Source organism: Coffea arabica, chromosome 7c (assembly GCF_036785885.1).
Source record: "Coffea arabica cultivar ET-39 chromosome 7c, Coffea Arabica ET-39 HiFi, whole genome shotgun sequence".
Classification (NCBI taxonomy): domain Eukaryota; kingdom Viridiplantae; phylum Streptophyta; class Magnoliopsida; order Gentianales; family Rubiaceae; genus Coffea; species Coffea arabica.
The window spans coordinates 3,101,546-3,123,137 of NC_092322.1; the positions used below are offsets into that span (position 1 = coordinate 3,101,546).

General features: G+C 36.7%; 2 protein-coding genes across 5 annotated transcripts; one reads left to right on the forward strand and one right to left on the reverse strand.

Annotated features, from left to right (window-relative positions):
- Positions 1 to 584: 584 nt before the first annotated feature.
- Positions 585 to 7,226, reverse strand: LOC113698757 (proteasome subunit alpha type-2-A). Of its 3 annotated transcripts, none has more exons than XM_027218691.2 (13): positions 7,089 to 7,226; positions 6,854 to 7,024; positions 6,266 to 6,337; positions 6,066 to 6,142; positions 5,571 to 5,635; positions 4,820 to 4,866; positions 4,128 to 4,203; positions 3,280 to 3,347; positions 2,309 to 2,378; positions 2,071 to 2,156; positions 1,346 to 1,408; positions 1,014 to 1,079; positions 585 to 905 (listed from the first exon to the last, which is right to left on the reverse strand). In XM_027218691.2, the coding sequence occupies exons 3-13, from the start codon at positions 6,304 to 6,306 to the stop codon at positions 857 to 859; spliced, it is 708 nt and encodes a 235-aa protein (XP_027074492.1). In that variant the 5' UTR covers positions 6,307 to 6,337; positions 6,854 to 7,024; positions 7,089 to 7,226; the 3' UTR covers positions 585 to 856. The 3 variants fall into 3 exon arrangements, with proteins under 3 accessions (XP_027074492.1, XP_071913270.1, XP_071913271.1); XM_072057169.1 differs by having other exon boundaries at positions 7,207 to 7,223; XM_072057170.1 differs by lacking the exons at positions 6,854 to 7,024; positions 7,089 to 7,226 and adding an exon at positions 6,457 to 6,477.
- Positions 7,227 to 8,956: 1,730 nt separating this feature from the next.
- LOC113700068 (histone acetyltransferase HAC1) lies at positions 8,957 to 19,709 on the forward strand. 2 transcript variants are annotated; one of them, XM_072057171.1, is made up of 16 exons: positions 9,075 to 9,206; positions 9,626 to 9,822; positions 10,134 to 10,374; positions 10,465 to 10,860; positions 11,307 to 12,670; positions 12,913 to 13,215; positions 13,317 to 13,589; positions 14,206 to 14,334; positions 14,761 to 14,961; positions 15,072 to 15,214; positions 15,659 to 15,956; positions 16,814 to 16,953; positions 17,713 to 17,791; positions 17,935 to 18,306; positions 18,711 to 18,934; positions 19,028 to 19,709. In XM_072057171.1, the coding sequence occupies exons 2-16, from the start codon at positions 9,775 to 9,777 to the stop codon at positions 19,128 to 19,130; spliced, it is 4,314 nt and encodes a 1,437-aa protein (XP_071913272.1). In that variant the 5' UTR covers positions 9,075 to 9,206; positions 9,626 to 9,774; the 3' UTR covers positions 19,131 to 19,709. The 2 variants fall into 2 exon arrangements, with proteins under 2 accessions (XP_027076306.1, XP_071913272.1); XM_027220505.2 differs by lacking the exon at positions 9,626 to 9,822 and having other exon boundaries at positions 8,957 to 9,206; positions 19,028 to 19,561.
- The last annotated feature ends 1,883 nt before the right edge of the window (positions 19,710 to 21,592 follow it).

Below are 21,592 nucleotides of genomic sequence, written 5' to 3' on the forward strand. Positions count from 1 at the left end.
AACGTGATTTTCTAGTAGGAGCACACAACCAAAGAGGATACTCTGTGGTCTTTGCTTGTGATGCTATCTTCAGGTATCTGTACGGAGCTACGCATGAGTTTAATGGCATGACGTTAACAAATAGATTTTGGGTGAAGAAAAAGGAAAACAAATATGTTGAAAATTGTTGAACTCGAGATCTTCCGCTTGCTTATTAAACCGGTGTTATAACCGAACTACGAGAGCATGGCAAAGGGATGGTTTGCATTATTATGCAGCTTAAAAATCTGCATTGTCACAATTGCATTAAGAACCTTCCCTTTCCTTTGTTTGACCAACAGGTCCCGTATGGTATAGCGCAAGCGTTGGTGATTGTTCCCAACCTAAATCACGCAGTTATCAAGCGGCATCTATCGCACAAGGCAGCTGATCATTTGAAAATTTTGACCCCTTTACGTCTGCCCGCCAGCCTATCCCCTCACAATCACAATGGAAGCCACATGTTCGAACCACCCCGCTACCAATCCCAATCGCACATGGGCAAGACTACCTTAAAACAGCCTGGACGCGTCCAATGACAAGAACCCATGCAGAAGACTGGAACATAAAGTTCAACATCTCCAACGGAATAATTTTAAGACCAAATAACCAATGCACTATGAGATACAGATGGTCCAAGGATACTGCAAGTTTGCACAGGGTGAATGATGCAGACGTTATTAACACTTCCAACGTTTTAAGATGGTAGGTTTAGAATAGAACCACCGGGAAGAACGGTCATAGCCCAAATAGTTAAAACACCAGAATTTCTAGCACTGAATACGCTTTATTTCTGATACAAATGTAAAAATCTCCAATCTCCTCACCAGAAGAAACTCTACTCTACTTCCTGCAGGTAATCATCAACTTCAGCTGGTGAAAGCACCCTGCAAGCATACAAGCAGATTGATACTTTCAATGAAAAAGTCATCAACTAACAAATATCATCCACCTAATTATGCGCATGCTTGTTAAAGAGAACATCAGTTACTTGCCTAAATTTTCTGTCATTGCCAATAATGCCAATCTCAATGTTTTTGCCAGAAATTTGTCCTTCAAACCTGAGAAGTACATGCAAAGTAGGTTTATTTAGGACAACCAACAAACCTAAGTGTTTAACCAAGGGAAAAAAGATACTGAATATAAGCTCAAACATGAGCAGACACGCGAATCAGTAATTTCACCCACAAAGCCAATAGGAGGTCAAAACCTGAAAAATGCTCGCTCAAGCTTTCAAGACTTTCAACAAATTATTTGAGGTTATCAACTCTTCTCAAATCAACAAATAACTATTACAAACGATTTGAGGTCAAGTGTGGATACTTACCCCTCTTTGAGGGTCAAAATGGCAGTGTGAACAGCATCATCAAGTTCCATATCCTCCGTGTACCTGCATGAAATAGTCATATTGGTTCTTTCGGCAGTATTGGTGCAATAAACTGTATAAAAGCACCTCAACAATCAACGCTACTCAATGATCTTTAAGAGGCTTAAGTCAGCTAAGTGGCGAACTTAATCCAAAAAAGTAAACACATTCTTAGTTATCTTAGAATTGCATCTTGCCAGTTGCAATTAGCAAAAGGTGAGCAATCAAAACTGCATCAGAAACAAGCAAAATTTACAATCATTTCACTTCTATATTGCATTAGAAGAACTGCACAGCTCATTCTCAAAGAAAATGCAGTCAAAAGTTGCCACTGCATGTGAAAGATTTGTCAGAAAGATAAAGAAGAAAGAAAATAATAACATTTGAAAAGTAACTGAATTCCACAAACAAAATGGGATTTCCCAGAGACAGCCCACTTAATCAGGATTACAAGAACATTCAATAGGTTATCTCGAACGGTAGTAGTTTTAGAATGTGAAAGAAATTTTACAACTCGAAACACACTTCACCAGAAAAGAAAATGTAGATATAAGAAAGATAATGCATCAATAAAATCTACAAAAGTACAAAGACTAAAATGAGCAGAAAGTTGAAAGTGCCGAACTATCACTATAAAATAAGCCATAAAATAGAAGTTCTAGAATTCAGAAATGATAACTACCCACCTCTTTTCGAGAAACGTTTTTGCATTAGAAACATTCTTCCCCATAGCTGAAGCTTTCCATGAGAAGTACGAACCTGATGGATCCACCTACACAAGCAAAAAGCAAAAGAGATATCAAGAATAATCAAAAACTCCCATGGCACTTAGATAGGCAAACAAAAAATTTGTGACAGCATATTTAAGCTAAGCCAAGCCACAAAATATCTAAGCACCAGAACTGGAGAAATTTGATGACATACTTGATAAAGTTGTGGCCCCTTGTCATCATATCCAGCAACCAAGAGTGAAACACCAAATGGTCTTACACCACTACAAGAAAAGTAGGGAAAATAAGAATGATAAAAAATATGGTACTCATTTACAATCTATATCAAAGGTCCAAATGAGGCAAGTATAGTGAAAAGATTAGAACCACAGATTCAGCTCCCAAGAACCTCTGGAAAATCATGCTGGCAATTCAGCTTTATGCTTCTATCATAAATTATGTTACTAAATATTTCCACCAAGCAACAGTTGGGAAAAAGAAATGTTAATATTGCAAATAACGTCTACCCAAGTAAGATTATCTATATTTACCAGAGAAATGAAGTAGGCCATCTTTTCTTTTTTCGTTTTTACATTAGTAATCCAATGTACTAACTTCCATGGTTGATTAAATTGTGAAGATGACAGTAAGCACCCGTAGACGGGACTCAGCAAAATGTTTTCAGAGATGAAAACAACTCTAACTGTCACCACAAATCCTGTGGTATGCAATCAGAAGCCAACTTTCAGGAAAAGAAGCCTTCTTAATAAATGTTTTGCATGCTCCACAAAGATTCACTTTTCAAACATTATCAGCAACCTTTATGGCAGAACAAAACTATATTTTCCCATGGAAAATTAAGAAACTTTGGTTGCCCTCATAAAAGTCAGACTAAGATTTTAACCATATAAACTATTCTAGCTCCACCACTACGGAGGTTGCCATGTCTTAACATTAGAAACCGTGATATAGGAGTACTCACTCCATAAGTTGGCCCACTCTGCAACATACAGAAATCAATACAAATCCTTTTCTAGGTGAAGCAAATATAGTTGCGAAAAAAAAAGTTAGACTTCAAGTGTTAGACTTATAAAAGAAACAGCAGTACTATTGTGAAATAACAACACAATAGTGCTGGAAACCACCAATTACAAACTGAGTTAGATAACAGCATAAACACATTACCCTGATTGAGTAAATTCCTGCATGACAGTAGCAGTTTCCCGGACAAGTTGTGTAACTGGAACTGGTTCCTGTCAACCAACAGCAAAAAGCAGAAAAGGTAAGCAGCAAACACTAACATTTCATTATCTTAAATGAAACACAAGATTCCAGAAGCAATGAAGGTGAATTTGCTGCATTCAGGCATGAAGATATCTCACCAGCATTGCTGCAACTGGAGCATAAGGACCAATCATTTTCATCATTCTAACTTCAGAAATGTACACAACAAATTGAATTGGTAATGAGTAGCTGCCTATCATTTAAGTCATCCTGAAACAGGATTACAGATGGACTGCAAACCAACCACGATGAATGCAGCACTACTGAGCTCTTCTGACTCTCAAGAATGCAACATCCAAGGCACTAACGAAAGAGATGCTAACCTACTTCCAAGGTAGAGTTACCAATTTTACATATATAATACATCTTAATCAAATCTAATCTTGGCTTCACCTGGAATAGCCATCCCCAGTTTTTTTTTTTTTTGAAACAAGTATATGCCTTATACATAATATTATAATTAAATCAGTGTAAATTAAAAAATCAATAATCTACCTCCCTTAGCTAAAAATGCAATCTCAAAAGAAAAGCTGTATAACATCATGTTCCCAGAATAGAACTCAAAATGGTACCACTCCCTCTAGAGAAGAAAAAAGCAACTCAATCATGCTCAGAATTCCGTTTACCGAGGGTTTAATCCTGAACTTCTAAAATTAATATTACACCATTCCACCAAATCATAACACGTCACAGTTTCAGAAAACAGATAGAGAAAAGTTTGAACATTGCTGCAAAGGGACATCACTTACTTTATACAGCCGATGATATTGCTCGGCTTGCTTCCTACTTTTCCGAACTAGAACTCGGAAATCAGGGCCCATACCACTGCAGATATTAGAGAATGTGAAATGTCATTAAAGAGACAAGAATATGTGTCGAAGTGCAGGTGCAAAAACTAAAAGAGGGAGAGAAGCTAGCTCACAAAACAAGTAATGCTTCAAGTAAGTAACCCATCAACTTTTGAGATGAATATAGGACAAGCTGACAAGACTACCTACTCAATACAGTTTCTTCAAGTAGTCAATTGCCAGTCTACATTTGGATAAGAGCATAGCTAAAACTCAAAAACCAACTCAACCAAAATTCATTTCTCTCGTAACTGGAATCAAGATACAGCTTGATTTAGATCACACGAGGTCAAAGTTAAAGGGGCTAAATACTGGTAATGGTAAAAGTAAAGCACTCCAAAAGGCATATATGAAACACCTATATCCCCTGTATTTAGCTATTTCCATGTATGCCGCCCTACTGTTGTGCTTTTGCAATAGAGTAACTAGCAGTCTAGCTAAATGCTACTCACAAGATATACACGTGGTATGGGGAAAAAAATGTTGACCAAATCAAAAGGAACATGGATCTGATCTATACAACCAGACGAATATAATAGAGTAACCACAAAAGAATGAAATGCTGCATTGCACAGCATAAATAAAATATATACCTGTATACAACTCCAATATTTGGAGTCAAATTCTGGATCTTTTGTACCTGAAGCAACCAAATCCAAAAATGGGTTCAGACATTGTTCAGTGAAGAAGCATCTGGAAATTTAGAAAATACAAAGAATTCAAATTCCAACCTAAAAAAAAAAAATCAAGTAGAAACTCTGAAGCAAAATACAACTTGAAAAGAACACAATTAAAGTTGAAAAATAAAAATGAAAAGGCTCTAGACAATAACAGAAATAGTTCAGTGAAATACATTTGGGATAAGGGGAAACATTGCTTTGATATGAGAAAATGAGATGCATGCATATGACATCGATTTTTTTTAAAAAAAAGTTCATGTGGTATAAGTACAATAGTTCCTACAGAATGAATATGTGTGGTGTCAAAAATCAAATAACCACACATGACCATACAAGCAAACAGCAAGAGAAAGCTTTCTCCACAAAATACAAAATCCAGCAGTACCTTATGTAACCAACTCTGACAGCAAAACATGTTGCCTATCCAAATGCAATGCCACATGCTTGAGCTAAAGTAAATAACCATTTCACAAATAAATCACAGAATTGCACAGCATCAAAAGTGGACTTTATTTCTGGTAAAAACTTATGATTTGAACATATCAAGATTAATTGTTATAGTTGCTATGTCCACGCATTCCATGATTTCCTCCGAAAAGGATTATAAAGAGAAAAAAGCATAAGTAAAATTCAGGACAACCTAAGAGATACTCTTAAAACTTACAGATGTCTCGTCGACCAGGATGGATGGTAATTTTTTCTCAGTTGCAATAACAACACCATTAGCAGCTGCCATGACCAGTATAGACGTGTGAGAGGATACAGGAAATAGGTGCAACTATACTTGTTCTTTATAAGCCAACCAGAAGATACAAGCTACCCATCATGGAGATATTGTTTGCAATACAAATATAATTCACAAGAACGCTAAACAAAAAAGAACGCTACTGATATTTCTATACAAAATTGTTAGACCAAAACTACATGAGTTGATTTCATGAAGGTCAGTGCTCTCTAAGCCTTGTATGTACAGTTTTCCTTATGCGAGTAATTATACTTGTGAACTGAGAACCGTATCAGAAACTTAGGTCACTAAATGGCGGAGTGATTAACTATATATTAAGAAATGATGAAGAGAAACAAGTATACATGTAATCTGTAAAACTCTGTATCACACGGATGACTAATACTAAAAAGCACATTAAAAGTCCTGAATTACCTTTAATCCCCAATGATGTTTGACCAGACCCAACTGCAGTTAAGGCATGTTCAATCTGAACAAGCTTCCCAGAAGGGCTGTTAAAAATTAAAATATCTGTAAGGAAACTTGCATAGGGAAAAACCAAACATGCATAAACAAATAGTATAAGCTTAGTTAGGAACGTTAATTTTTCCAGAAAAGGGCAAGCAAGTTCGTACCTGAAAGTGGTGAGAGAAAAGGAGTACTGACTATCACCCATTTGAATCTAAATGGATTTTTCCAGTAAAATCCTGCAAATTGACCAATAAATGCCAAAAAAAGGGTCATACTTCTTAATCGACTTCATCTACAAACTAGTAATAAAGTACAGATGTCAAAATTTTAATAGAAAGTTTTAATTTCCCCCAACCAGTTTATCCTCGTTACAAATCTATCAACGTCCCTTTTCTTGTACCCTTTTCTTGTACTATCTTGCCTTAGTTACCATTAGAACTGTTCTCATCCGTCACTTCACTTGGCTGATGGAGGAAAATTGATAGATACAGGGAAAAAGAAAGTTTTCTCCGCTCATACTCAAACTATGATCGACACGTTTCACCAAGTATATTCACAGCTATCCCTAATGTTTGCTAACACTTCGAAGCTCAAAATGCTGCCCGTCGCAGCTAAGGCCGTGGAGATACACGGAGACTGGAGGGCGACACAGACTCGAGGCGGTAAAAGTAAAAAATTTAATATGCCCTCCCTGTAATTCTTCTGGTTACCTCTAACCAACAAAATTTCTAAGCTGTAATTCTTCTTGTTACCTCTAACCAATTTCTAAGCTGCTACAAGGTTGTGAAAATTTCTCGCCAGCAAACTATAGTTTGAATTGAAAAGCTTCTGCACCACCCGCCCGATGCAGTCTTGATGTTACCGTCTGATAAAAGATGATATTGAAATCAAGTTCCGAAGATATGTCTGTCCGTTGGTGATGCCTGAGGAAAAGGAGAGGGATCAACGAACGAAACAGGGTTTCAGCGAGACAACTCAGAAAAAGACCTGGCTTTTGTGGGTGGATTTCTTGTTCCACAAGAACGGTAGCTCAAAACCCATCTGATCTAGTTACAGCTTTGAATGTTACTGTTAAGGAATTAACCATACGCACTGCAACGCCTACCTTGAGTTAAATTCGTTAAAACCCATCTAAAAGGAGTGCCCAATATAAATTCCATGAGAGGCTACATACATTTAGCCCTTGACTTCTTGCATCAGGGCCCAATTTAAAGAAGCGTCCAATCCAATATTCCATTGTAGGCTACATTTTGCCCTGGGCTTCTTGGGTTCGTGCAGATATTTTGTCAGCCCACCACTATCTCTTGGCTGCTGACGTGGACAAAGATATTCGACTCACACAACCAAAAAAAGTGCAAGCTAGATTTGATTCAAAAATTTCAGGAAAATATATAAGCTGCGTAGAAGAAGTCAACCACCGGTCTTACGCACACTACTTTGGGATATGGTAAAAGTTCTAAATTTGGATTTTTGCTATATTATCTTATAGGACCTTTTTAAAGATTTAAAGTATGAATTTTAATATATTTTCTTTGTGTGAAGTGAAGGAAAATTTTACAAAATAGTTGCTTATATCTTTTTTAATCTCTCGAGTAGATAGCAAAATTAAATCCTACGATACCAGTATAAAATTCATGAGTGTCCACAAAAAACGAAAGTAAAATTGTCGAAGTCGAAAAACTATCAACTGTTTTTATGAGTTATGAGTTATTTTGTAATCATGATATTATCTCATATATAGATATTAACCAATTAGAACAACTGTTTTTATTTGTGGAATTGATGAATATTATAGTTTTTGAAACCATAGAGAAACTTTCCTATAAGTTGATTAAATCACTGGGAGTTTTTTTTTTTTTTTTACATTTTACCCTTATATATAATAAGGTATTTTTGTCAATTCATTTACCTACATTAGTTTTGATAAATTTCGTTGCTTTTTCAGCTTAGTTCAAATTACGAAGTGTTAGATTGTATATTTTGAAACTACAAGGGGATTTCCTATATATTCACTTAACCACTAATGAAAATTTTTTTTTTTTGGGCTTTTCTCTATATTCACTTAATTTGTTCATACTAGACGTGTTTCCAACTCAAATGAGAGGGACAGTAGTCAGTGACCAAATTGTAAATTCTTTGGGTCTACTATTTTCAGAACAGATGGATGTTCATCGAATTATATAGATATTCTTTCAACACAATATGGGTCATCGAAAAAGATTTTGAAAATCTACCAAACTACAAAAAAGCTATGATCGTTTGGAAAATGAACTCCTATTAGTGCATAACCACATGAATAAATTAATACTAACCCATCAATTTGGGACCTAATTCAATGAGTATGGAATACTATTGATTCATATAGAAGGGGAAAAAAATATATTCACTCAAACATTGTATGTACCTATATCTATGGGATAGGGATAGAAAAAGAAGAAATGTCGAAAATTTCACATAATATTTCTGATCAAAAATCAATTTGACCTGTTTTCATGCTCATTGTTCAATGAGAAACGGGTCAAATTATACAAGATCAAGCTTATAAAGCTTAAGGAGTGATATATATATATATAAAGAGAGGATTTATTAAATTTAAATAAAAATGAAGTAGAAGAACCTCGATTCCAAATGAATAAATTGAAAATGATCTTTTTGATTCTCTTGAAGAATGAGGGGCAAAGATCTTTTACTGCCGGAAATTAAATCAAGCTAATTTAGTAATTTAATCATCATTTAGTTACTTAGTTTGGATGATTGTAACAATTATATAATTATGGAAGTTGCACGGGGATCATAGCTCATGCTAAGTAAGTCTTTCTTTATTTCTTTGTCGGGTGTCCAAGAGTCCCGACCCGAAGCCGATTTGGTTGGCAAGTGCAGGTTCCTTGTAGTGTAGGTTGTCTTGTCCTATTAGTATTTGGTTTTGCAACTTTCCTTTCTACTACGAGCGGTTCAAGTCACTGAAGAATACTGGTTGATTTAGGCTTGGTCTCGAGCCTTTCTATATATACCAACAGTGGTGCTAGGTTATTACTCGAAGAAGAGTTAGAGTCTTGAGAATAGCTTTAAAAGAAAATCTCACAATTGAGATTTGTGAGCCTTGTGGTGAGTGAAATGACTTGATATTCGTTATTGTTGAATTTTAAGTTAATTAAATTAGCGAGTATTTGTTCTCCTCCTATTCCCACATATTTTTATGTGTTAGAATTGAGTACGGTGAAAATTAAGTACAATGATTCGAGTATTAAGAGGGAATATTGACGAAGCAATTTTGAAATTGTCTTAATTAAGATGAATAGTGCGTGGTTGACGACCTGAATTATTACATACTATTAATAATTTATGGAAATTTGGGTTTTATTCTTGCAGTCTGGAGATTATCCTAATCGGTAAGTAAAACGGATTAGGTTAAACAGGATTATTATGTATCACATCTTTCTTTAAATTCTCCAACATTGATGTCTTTTCAACCAAAATTCCACTGGTTTTTACATCCTCCCTTCCTCTTTCTTGTCTTTTTCTAGGGCGCACTTTTCCAAAACCTGAGTAGTATTTTATTCTGTCTGCGGCTGTTTGAATTTCGCTTCAGTTGCGGGAAAATCTTACGTAAGAAAAAGAACAGTATATTTTGCGAGGGAAAGCCAGACACCCACGTTAACCTTAACCATGTGAGATGGGAACGAGATGCCAAAATTTCGTGGATACTATCTTTAATTATAAGGTATGAATTTTCCCAGAAGAATCCCGTCAGACTTCTTGTGTTTCTTGACAATCGAATTTTTTCGTATATTGATTAATTTGAAATTGGGGTTTCTAAATTCGAATTAGATGAACTTGCCGTAAACCCTATTTTATTTCCTTGATCAATTTTTGGTACTTTTAAATTGTCAGACTTTTGGTTACGGGTCAGTTGGGAATTAGGAAGGTAATTAATTAGGGAAAAAAAGGGAAAGAAATTACATTGAATCAGCTTCAGCGTGGAACTAATTTGGCATATTTAAGTTAATCTGTGCAATGTTGAATGATTTTTAGGGGTGTCATTCGAACCCGGAGATGTTATCAACCCAATTCCAGAATTTGGTCCCCCATCCGGCGTTTGATGCTCATCCACTTAATAAAGCTTCTAGCTTTTATCAGTCTTCACAAATAGCTGCGCCTGGGCTTGGGTGGATGCCTGATTTTCACAGTATAAGTTCACAGTATGGCGACTTGATGACTACGGGTATCGACCATAACGGTACCGGCTATGTATATCATGACTATTTGCCTCAAGGTACTCTTTTAGCTGCATGGATGTAGAACTTAGTGGATATGTGTGCTTGTGCATCCCTACTTTGTCTCATGACAATTATTGCAAATGCAGGTTTTTCTTTCAGTAACCAGGGTGCTAGCTCTAGATTTATTGCATCTGACGGGAATAACATGTTTTCTTCTCTCGGAAAAAACCCAATTTCTGCTGAGGTCATTGCTTCTCCGGAGCATATAGTTCTTATTAATGAAGGTTATCGATTCAACAACCAGGATATTGCCTGTAGATTTATCGCGCCTGATGGAGATAACATGTTTTCACCTTTGGGAAAACTGTCAATTTCTCCTGAGATCATTACTTCTCCAGAGCAGATCTCTTCAATCACGGCATGCTCGGATGTGGACCTGCATTCTGATGGTGAATACTGTGATGGAGGATCAACTTTTCCTTGCATCAGATTAAACTACTTATCGAAGCCATCATCGCAAAGTTGCAATCCGGTGCAACAAGGTAATCAGGGTATTGTTTTGGTTGTCCAAATTTAAACTATGAACTATGGCCACATGTGCAGGTTTGGTTGGTCTTCTTTTGATTTGTCTGAACAGAGATGGTTATGAAAGACGTCATTATGTGATGATACTGCTGCTCAATAAATTCTTGTACTGACTAACTAGAAGATATAATGGAACAAGAGATGCACATGTGAGAAAATTGAGAGTTGAGAGTTGAAAAATGTGTCACTCTAAGTAAAGCTAGGTTTAAAAAGATCCATTCATTTCGAGGAAGTAGATAGGAGGACCTAATGCCTCTGTTGAATTGATATGCGCGATCAATCACTTTGCAGAAATTCTTTATCAGCCTTTACCTCCAACATTTATTGTTTATTACATTCTATATTGCTTCTTAGTACATATTGTTTTCTTATACGTTGCCTTGTGATAATTGTTCTCTTGTAGGGGAGTTGGACTTAGAAGATCAGAGACTTATGGAGGCCAATCAGAATGTTTATCATGAGGTTCTTCCTATACCATCTGTTCAACATGGGCAGATACCTTATCCAAACACATGCATCTTGGAACAGGTTTTTGATAGGATTCCTCAGGGGTCCAATTCTCTTTCCAGTCAGATTGCTGGTAATGCAATATCAACTCACGAAGACTTGTTGCAAGATCAACTTCCACAATTGAATCAATTGCCTGGACAATTGCAGTTTGATGAGCTGTCTAAGGCCCTCATCAGGGAGGTTGATTCAGAAAGCCAGTGTGACAATTATACCTCTAACGAAAGGTTCTTGAAGCTGAGCCAATTTTCTGTCGAGCAAGAATGTCATAGCCAGCAACAACAGCCATCTATTTTGCAACAAATTGGAGTATCAAAGATTGCAGATTCAACCAATTTGTCGATTCAGGATATTCTTCTTCAGTATATTCACCACAGTAATGATGTTCAGAATAAAGGGAAGAACCAAGCTACCTTTTTGAAGAAATTGCATGACATGCGATGCCAGGACAAAGACTGCAAGTGTGACAGGGACCGCGCACTTATTTGCCATTATGAAAACTGTAGCTACTTTTTTTGTAGCATTTGCAAGCCTGTCCGAGAGTTGTGTTCTGCTGATAGAGTTCAGTCAGGGTTGGGAGATTTAAGATCTGATCCATTGATGGCTGTCCATGGTAGAGAGTGTTCTGTCTCTGGCACTTATATAGATGAAGTTGCTCTACCTCCTCCCAAACGCAAGAGGTTGGAGGATTGCTTTTTGTCTGGGAACGTTTCTTCTTCTCCGGATGCTGATTCAGTTGATGAATCTTTCAGATCTGGAGGGACTTCACAGTGCAAAAGGTGGTCTGAAAGTCCTCTGTGTAATAATGAAAATCAAGAAGTTACAAAAACGGAAGACTTATGCTTTCGTGAGAATCCCATTCCAGATATGAAAAGAGAGAAGTTACACTCTTCAGAAGACACAGCTTTTGTAACATCAAATCATAACCCTGAAAATAGTCAAGGAGTGGCATATGGTGATGGGCCCTTTCTTTGTGGAAAGCTCAATTATGGGACTAGCAACTCTGGTGATTTGAAGTCTGACATTCTACCTGTTCTTGAGGAGCCAAACGTTGTCCAAGAAAATGGGGGGATACATTATTTGTCCAAGCCTACCCAACCTGAATTAAAAGCTAAAGCAGACTCAAGAGAAGCTGCAACTGATAATCAATCAGGGACCAGTTTGGAGGATGTGAAGAAGCTACCTGTGTCATTGGTTGACTTTCTCAGTTCTGTGGAAATAAATGAACATATATGCAGTCTCGGTCAATCAATGGGTCAGGTTTGTGCAACATACCCATTAGATTAACATTTTAGTTTGAAAGCTGCAGTAGAGGCTGCTGCGACGTTTGTTTTGTTTTTCGTTGCCTGTTCTTGTTTTTGTGATTACCTTTTGTGTCATGTAGATGTTTCGAACTTGTCCTTGCATTTTCTCCTGTGCAGGTCAAATATTTCTAGTGCTATTAATTCAAGTAAATCATCTTTCCATGATGAATATCATAGCTTTTTTTGTTTTTCTAATAGGGCATTACAACGGAGTCAAAAGAAAACCTCATGGAAAGTTGTGTTGGCGAAAACAAGTGCCAGTTGTGCAACATGGATCAGCTTGTCTTTAGCCCAACACCTATGTATTGTTCATCCTGCAATCTTCGCATCAAGCACAATTTGATATATTATTGGACACTAGATGAAATGGGTTCTAGGCATTGTTTCTGTACACGATGCTTTAAGGAGTCCCGTGGTGGTAATATTACATTACAACAGGGGATGTCTGTATCTAAGGCACTACTTCAGAAGGAAAGGAATAATGAGGAAAATGAAGAATCGGTTAGCTCACTCATCTGTGTAGACTATTTCTTTTTCCCCTCCCCTCCCCTCTCAATTAAAGTCTTTGTGTTCAATGTCTATGACATCTCTTCTATATGCAGTGGGTGCAATGTGACAAGTGTGGTTGCTGGCAACATCAGATCTGTGGTTTGTATAATGCCAAAAGAGATGCAGAGGGAAAGGCCAAGTATATTTGTCCATATTGCCGCTTAAAAGAGATTGAAATTGGTGAGCATGTCCCTCTACCTGCGGCTTTTGGGGCAAAAGACCTTCCGCGTACAAAACTAAGTGATCATATTGAGCAGAGACTGTTTGGGAAACTCAAGAGAGAAAGAGAAGAGAGGGCAAAGTTTCTGGGTAAAGATCTTGATGAGGTAAGTTATCTATAGAACTTGGTTGTAAACCATTTTGTTGTTTTTTTTTTCCTGGACGTGTGACAGTTGTTAAACAAATTTTACTGTTTGAACTTGGCTAATAGAAAGTCTAGTTCGATAACAGGATGATTTATGTACAATATCCACATGTTGACAAACCATTAATGCTAACACTATGGGGGAGATCAGTATCTTTCATTAATTTAGTAAAATATTGAGCTGAACTTTTTCTTACTGAATTTCTTGATTTAAGATAAATTAAACTTACCTACAACATGTGACAAATTGTCCATGTTAGAGGTTTTGATTTTTTTCCCCTTGTGAATTCTTAGATGTATGTTTTTCTTTTAATCACTTGCATACTACCATAATGTTGTCCCTTTGTGAAATACTTGGTCGCTAGTGAATTGGCACCCTTTTAAAAGGAAAAAATAGCTGCTTGCTTAGCTGCAAATTGTTTCTAGTTAGAAAGATCTCATCATTTTGCATTGCCATCATGAAAGGAAAAAGGAAGACTGGCTGAAAAAAAATTAATTGTGAATTTGGATAGCCTATACTCTTCTAGTGCAAAATCATAGCTGTGTTATTTGTTGTATGATGTACGTTTTGTGACTAGGTACCTGAAGCAGCAGAACTCGTTGTTCGTGTGGTCTTATCTATGAACAAACTTTTGCAAGTGAAGCAGCAATTCTTGGATATTTTTCCTGATGAAGATTATCCAGAAGAGTTCCCATATAAATCCAGGGTAAGAGGTTGAGTTCTTATCAGGATATGTAGCAGTACTTGTAACTCATTAGTTTTTGATAGTTTCAGTGTAATTTTTGGTTATTTTGCTTCTGTAATTGGACTGTTTAGTGGAATTGATCTGATCCTTGTTTATACAAATCTTAAACATAAGCTAATTGTCAAAATGTAATATCATATAACAGTTAAAGTTGGCCCCAATAAGACAATGCCTTGCAACTATATTTCCTATCAATTGCTGCCTCTTATGAATAATATGTTGATATGTGCTATGAAATAGTATTCAGAATAGTAGGTGGGGGAAAGAATTCAGAAAAGGGGAAATGTCCATCTCAATACTACATCAGGAGTTTTATATTTCTTTTCTGGTTTCTATTTTTTCTTACATGGAGATATCCTGGATACTTAATATATCCTTGGTGTACAGGTGATCCTATTGTTCCAGAAAATTGAAGGGGTAGATGTATGTCTATTTGGTATGTATGCCCAGGAGTTTGGATCAGAATGTGGTCAACCAAATCAGCGCTGCCTCTATATCTCGTATCTGGATTCTGTCAAGTACTTTAGGCCTGAAATAGAAACTGTTTCTGGTGAAGCTCTTCGCACCTTTGTATATCAAGAAATTTTGGTACTTACTCTTTTCCGAAATCACTCTCTTCTACTCCTCCCAGCTGTGTGAAAATTTTCATATATATTACCTATATGCTGGTTTTATGCTTTTCTTGGTCATTGTTGCAGATTGGTTATCTTGATTACTGCAAGAAACTGGGCTTTGCAACCTGCTATATATGGGCTTGCCCACCAATAAAAGGGGAGGATTATATTCTGTACTGCCATCCCGAGACTCAGAAAACGCCAAAGCCAGAAAAGTTGCGGCAGTGGTATATGTTTCTGACTCTGTTTTCTGCGACACTTCTTTTTTTCTTTTTTCTGTTTACAACTATCTCAGAAAACCATTTGACACACTCATGCTTGCAAATCAGTATTGCTTGTCATGCTACTGGAGATCTTGGACTTGCAACCTAGTGGATCTTTGTATTTGGTTAGGTTCCTCCTTAGGCTCAATACATAGGTTCTTTTTCTGTGATCTATGACATCACTCGTTTACTACATAAAAACTGCCTTTCTATGAGTTACATCAACCTAGACCTTTGCAGTACACCAATTACAGGATCCTTGAGCGGCAGTTTTGATCTCTTAAAGTTATTCAGTGTGTAGTTGTTAACAATGCCATAATTTGTTTGTGTGATACCTTCTTTTATTTTGAATATCTATGTGCAACTTCTTTTGTGTCTTTGCATGCTTTACTAATACTACATTTGCAGGTACAAGTCAATGCTTAAGAAAGCGGTGCAAGAGGGTATCGTGGTGGATTACACTAATATGTATGATCGTTTTTTTATTTCAAATGGGGAGTGCGGTACCAAGATAACAGCAGCTCGTTTGCCATATTTTGATGGAGACTATTGGTCGGGGGCTGCTGAGGAGATGATAATGGACATGAGAAAGCCAAAAGGAGAAGCACGAGGGAAGGTCAAAAATTTGACAAAGCGATCTCTGAAAGCAATGGGACTTGACAATCTGACTGATGATGCAACAAAAGATATCCTGGTGATGCAAAAGGTAATTTCTGCTTAACATGTTAAGGGTCCTTTATTTGCAAGAATGCATTTTATAGCAGTATTTTGTTACCATTTGCATAGGTCTGGATTCTGATCTTCTGATGAGCATGACCTTGATATGTTGGGTCAACTAAACTGGCAACCCCTCAGTTTTGCCAAGCTATATAGACCTCACTTGAGTTTTTAAAACTTGCAAGGAGCTTAGGCATGACTTTAACTCCAGATTAATGCTCTAGTATTACAACCATGGCCCTTATCAAAAGAAAAGGATCAGAACCACCTAACAAAAATATGAAGGAATAAATTTCGTTATATTGGCTTGGGGTTGTATGGCTATTGTAAATGTATGCAATTTACATGCTTTTGGTTTCAAATCTATACCAAAAGAAGAAACATAACTATCAGTAAGCAGCTTGTCTATCTATATGTGGTCCATTAACTTTCTCCATTTTGGACTTGATTGAAATTACATCCTCTCAAGTTGCGATTTGAAGGAGAACAAAACATCCCTTGTACTGAAAATGAAAGAATAGAATTAAAAAAAGAAGAGAAAAGCATGTTAATCATTGCTTGGATCCCTGTTGGAGCTGCTTAATAGTCCCAAGCCCCTCTTCCATCACCTCCTTGTTTAATTACTTGCTTTTGTCACCAGTACGCACTAGTAAGCAATATTTTGCATGGTTATAGTTTGATATGTGCTACTATTCATGGTTTTCGGAATTATAATTACTTATTAGCATCATTAACATGGGATAGTGAATCCTGGCTGAAGCCAAAAGTATTAAGTCAGCAACTTTCTTATTTATGTGATTGAATTATTTAATATTGCTGTTTAATCGTTCTCTTTTTCACTGACAGCTGGGCCATACCATCTTACCTTTGAAGGAAGACTTTCTAGTCGTCCACCTGCAGTTCACTTGCAAGAACTGTCATAACTTAATTCTATCTGGTGCACATTGGTTTTGTAACCAATGCAAAAATTATTATTTATGTTCAAGGTGATTATCTAGTTCAAGTTTTTTGCTTATTTGTACTTCTGCCTCCTCTTTGTTGTTCATGAATCTTTGTATCTTAAAGATTATTAACCTACTTGATTTTATTTTAATTACGTGTTTTTCTTCATATTGGTTTGTCTTTGGCTCATGCTGTTGATTGTTTCTTATGGTATTTACAAGCTTTGACTTGCACTTTAAGATTAGCAATTTTTTATGGCTATGTTTTAGGTCAAAATTGATGTTTGAATACAGAATACTTAATTGAAGGATTCATCTCATCCTTTGTGGAATAAGAAAAGGAAAAAGAAAGGAAGAAAAGGATAAAAAATGTGCTTTTTGCCAATGCTCCAAGACATTTTTCTAGTTTTTCAAGGGAATTCTTTTCAGAAAAAATTGGTGGACTTTTAACTGTTTGTTAGTTCATGCGTGAATCAACAATAAATTGTGGCATTACTTATTCGATATTGTATAAACTGCATTGATTGTAAAATTTTTTGACCAAGATAACTTATCATTAAGTTGTTTGACCAAGGCAATTGTTTGGATGCATGTTTTTAGGAAGAGTTTGCAATAGCTTTTTTTTTTTTTGGTATAATTGTGTGTAACAGAAAGGTGGTTGGAAAATGTGTGGAGAGTTTTTCAGAATAAGTTCTCCCCCAGACAAAAATATAATATGTGTATAGATAGCATACTGTTTTGTTTCTAGTAGTAAAACTAGAATCATAATAATAAGTGTGTTCTTGTTTCTCGTGTTTATTGCAGATGCCTTCAAGTGGAGCAAACTCCTAATGAGACAAAAACACATACTTCCTCTGGCGGTGAAGAACATTTCCTGTCACAGGTTATTTCTTACCTCTGAAATTGCAGGAAGAGAACTTTTTTTTTTGTGCATTAAATTTACTGTCTAACCTCCTTTCTACATTTTTACGTTGAAAACTTTAGCCTTCTCAATATGTTGCGTCTGTGGATGCTTACTCTTTGCAGGTCACGGTTAATGACATACCTATCGATACTGCAGAGAGTGATGTCATTTTAGATAATGATATCTTTGAAAATCGCCACTCTTTCCTGAGTTTCTGTCAGGGAAACCATTACCAGTTTAATACTCTTCGCCGTGCCAAGCACTCGTCAATGATGATCTTGTATGATCTCCACAAGCAGATGCCATTTACTATGGTGACAACCTGCAGTATTTGCTTTAGAGATATCATGATTGGAGCAGGATGGCATTGTGAGAGTTGTCCTAGCTTTGACATTTGTATTACATGCTACCATAAAAGTGGCAAAGGTTGTCATAACCACAAGTTGGTCCGGCATTTGACTAAAAATCAAGCACAGCGGAAGAAAGCATTTCAGGTATATCTCTGAAGTTTCTATTTTGATGGTTTCTAATTCTCTAGTTATCAGTATAATGTATAGCACAACTAGAAAAGAATAGTGAACCCTCAGAGTGGCCTGGCATAGGGATGGCTGCCTTTGGGATTTGGGTGAAACCTTCCTGCAAGTTAGCCCAAACGCCTAATACCTTGTTGGTAGAGTTTGTTGCCTATTGCACATGCCAGTATACCAGCTGCATACCCAAAGTGTAGTGGCTGAGGGTTTACCACTATATGTTAAAAAAAAAGAATGAAAAAAAGAAAAGAGAGTAGGTATCTGTGTATTTTATAATGAAACTAAACAAGTTTCTAACTTTGCTTAGGTCCATTTTGTTGATTTGGAGAAGTAATATCGTTCTTTATCGATTCATGTACATGGTGCAGGTAGAAGTTCTAAATGCATTAGATCAAGCCTCTCAATGTCATGTGACAAGAAGCAGCCCTTGCTCACACCCTCGGTGTCTTCAAGTTAGAAAGCTTTTTCATCACTCAAGTCAATGCAAAATTCGGCATGCAGGGGGTTGTCAGTACTGTTGGAAAGTATGGTTCATGATACGTACACACTCAAGGGTGTGCAAGGATTCCAGGTGCTCAGTGCCACGATGCATGTACGTTGCATTTGCTATATGCTATATGGTGCAGCCTATACTTTCTTGCTTCTAAGTTGGAACTTTTTTTGACCCACATTTCTCATTATCCAGGGATGTTAAAGAGCAAACTGAAATGTGGTCAAGGAAGTCAGAGATGCGCAGAAGGGCTGCAGTCAAAAGTTTAAAACTGCTTGAGGTTTCAGGCGACAGTTGATTGCCTGATGTGCATGTGGCAGAATCATCTTACTTATAAAACAGTTCAAAGGCCGTAACAGGACTTTTTTGTGTAGTGATAAACAGAAACTAGGTTTCAAGAATCTGGTCCATTGTTGGTTGACAAAGCTGCTCCGTGTCATGGGTGGATAAGAGTCAAATTAGCTTGCAGACTATGCTCAGAAATTCTTGGGCAATTTTGCTTATAGATAAACGAGAGGAAACTGTATATAACATAGATTAGGATATCATAGGTAACAATCTTCTAATAATTAAACTTACCTGTAAAAAGTGATCCGGAACAAAGTAGTTTCAGCTTGAGTCCGATATGGCCTGATAAAGTAGGTTCACATTTGTATTTGTATAATTCTGTTAGCTTTCTCGGCTGTCTAGTTCTCTTTTATCTAGTGGCATCATCGAGATGATTCTGGATGTCTAGGTATTTGATGCATTAAAGTTTTATTTTTTTTTTTTAACACAGATTGCAGCAGAAGCTGTGTATATGCATGATTTCTTCAAATAAAGATAAAAGATTACCTTAGGTCTCCTTCCCATATTCGGGAATAAGAATTTGACTTTATTTGTTTATCATGGTTTTGTTATGGCGATGAATGGTTATACCCGTAAAAGGAAAATCGCTGGCTGTTCATTATCTGCTTGATGTTGCCATCTGAATCGGCCTTGAGTCATTAAAAAATACAAAGTGAAATAACTTTAAATAATTTGTGCTCGCACCACAAACACAGTCAGTTGAGACTCTAATTAAGAAAAAGTATTACAACTACACTTTTCGGATGGTCAAGCTGGATCTGATTTTCCTTTCTTTATTATCTTTTTATTACTCTTTTTCAAGTATGAAAATGTCCTAAAACACTCCTTTGATCTAGATAAATGTGTCTCTCCTCTAGTCTCTTACACAATTCAATTGGTTTCCCTTCCCTTGTAAAAATAGGATAGTATAGAATTAGGTGTAAGAGAATCAATCAAATTAATAACCTGACAAAACATGCTTGCTTCCATCGTCAGTCTCACTATCTCTCATTTCATTTTAGAAACCCTCTTTTTCTCTGTCTATTTTTTTAGATCATCTCACCTAAATAGAGTGTTCGATTGAGTTCAAGATCGAAGTTAAGTATGCTTGAATTAAAAAAAGCATGTTCAATAAGTTCGAACTAGAGTACATACCTATCGAGGATCAAGTTCGAATTCAAGTAAAATGACGTTCGAGGTCGAACCGATAGATTGCACCGTTGCTGATTGATCGGAAAAAAAAATAAATATGAACATGTGCTTATCACTACACGCATGAATGCGAAACGGTTATAAGTTGGGTTTAGACGAAGCTCCTCTTTCTCATTCGGGAGAATCGGGACAACAGCAACACAGCAATTTATTACTACTATTTTGGGAATTTGGTTGTTTGAACTCGAAAAGTTAATGTTAGCAGACCAGGAAAATATATCTATATATTTTTTGGTGCGCATGCGCGGCTTTACACTCCTATACCTTGAGATTCACCAAATTCTTACTAGATTCTTAAGTTTCGCTAGAGGGGCTTTGAGGGGGGTGAAAAGACAAACAGATAAAAAGTCCCTGGAATCCGTCCAGAATGTCCAGAACCAACCACTGACACAAGAACATAAATTGTACCAAGGACCAGAATAAATACGAGAACAGAGCATCCTTGGCATTGACAAGTCTATTTGATGGTGAAGGCTGAAGCTTGGATCTTCAACCAAAGTTCATCAAACTTTCAAAGGAAAACATTCTAATCTTTCTCCATTTCTCCTCTCCCTATCCTTCCATCCAGACGAGTGGCAGCTATTGTTAGATGTAGAAGAAAACCCAATGGTTTTTGGTTGCAGAAAAATGCAGCTTATTTCTAAATGAACGAATCAGCCTTAGCTCTGTATCATCTTTTGCCTTTCCAGGAGTCTGGTAGGGAACAATATCACAGTCAATGAGCATGTAAATGGCTACATAGCCTAAATGCTCTGTGCAGCAGTTCATGGTAAAAAATGGACAAATTTGAATTTAGATGATTAGGATTAGAACACTATTTTCAAAAAGTGATAAAATTTGTCATGTTTTTGCAATTTGTTCTTTTATTGTCAACATTTGTTGCTTTAACGTCTAACATTATCTATTGTGCTAGCTCTTGAGCCGCCCAAGCATATAGTGTCACAACTAGAAGAGAGATGCCCGATACAGGTGTCCACGAAAATGCTACTGCAGAAAAAAACAAACCCTATACCACCTGTACAATCAAGAACATATAATGGTTTTGGGACGATGCAAATTTTTGGCTGTGGGAGGCCAATTCACTCCAAATGGATGGCAAGATGGGTCGCTAATTTACGACCACCAAATATTTAGGAGTCCATCTACCATTTGGGTCCTCGATAGGCGCAAGTATCAAAAGGTACAAAAGTGAGACGGGCCTAAGCAAGGGTTTGACACAAA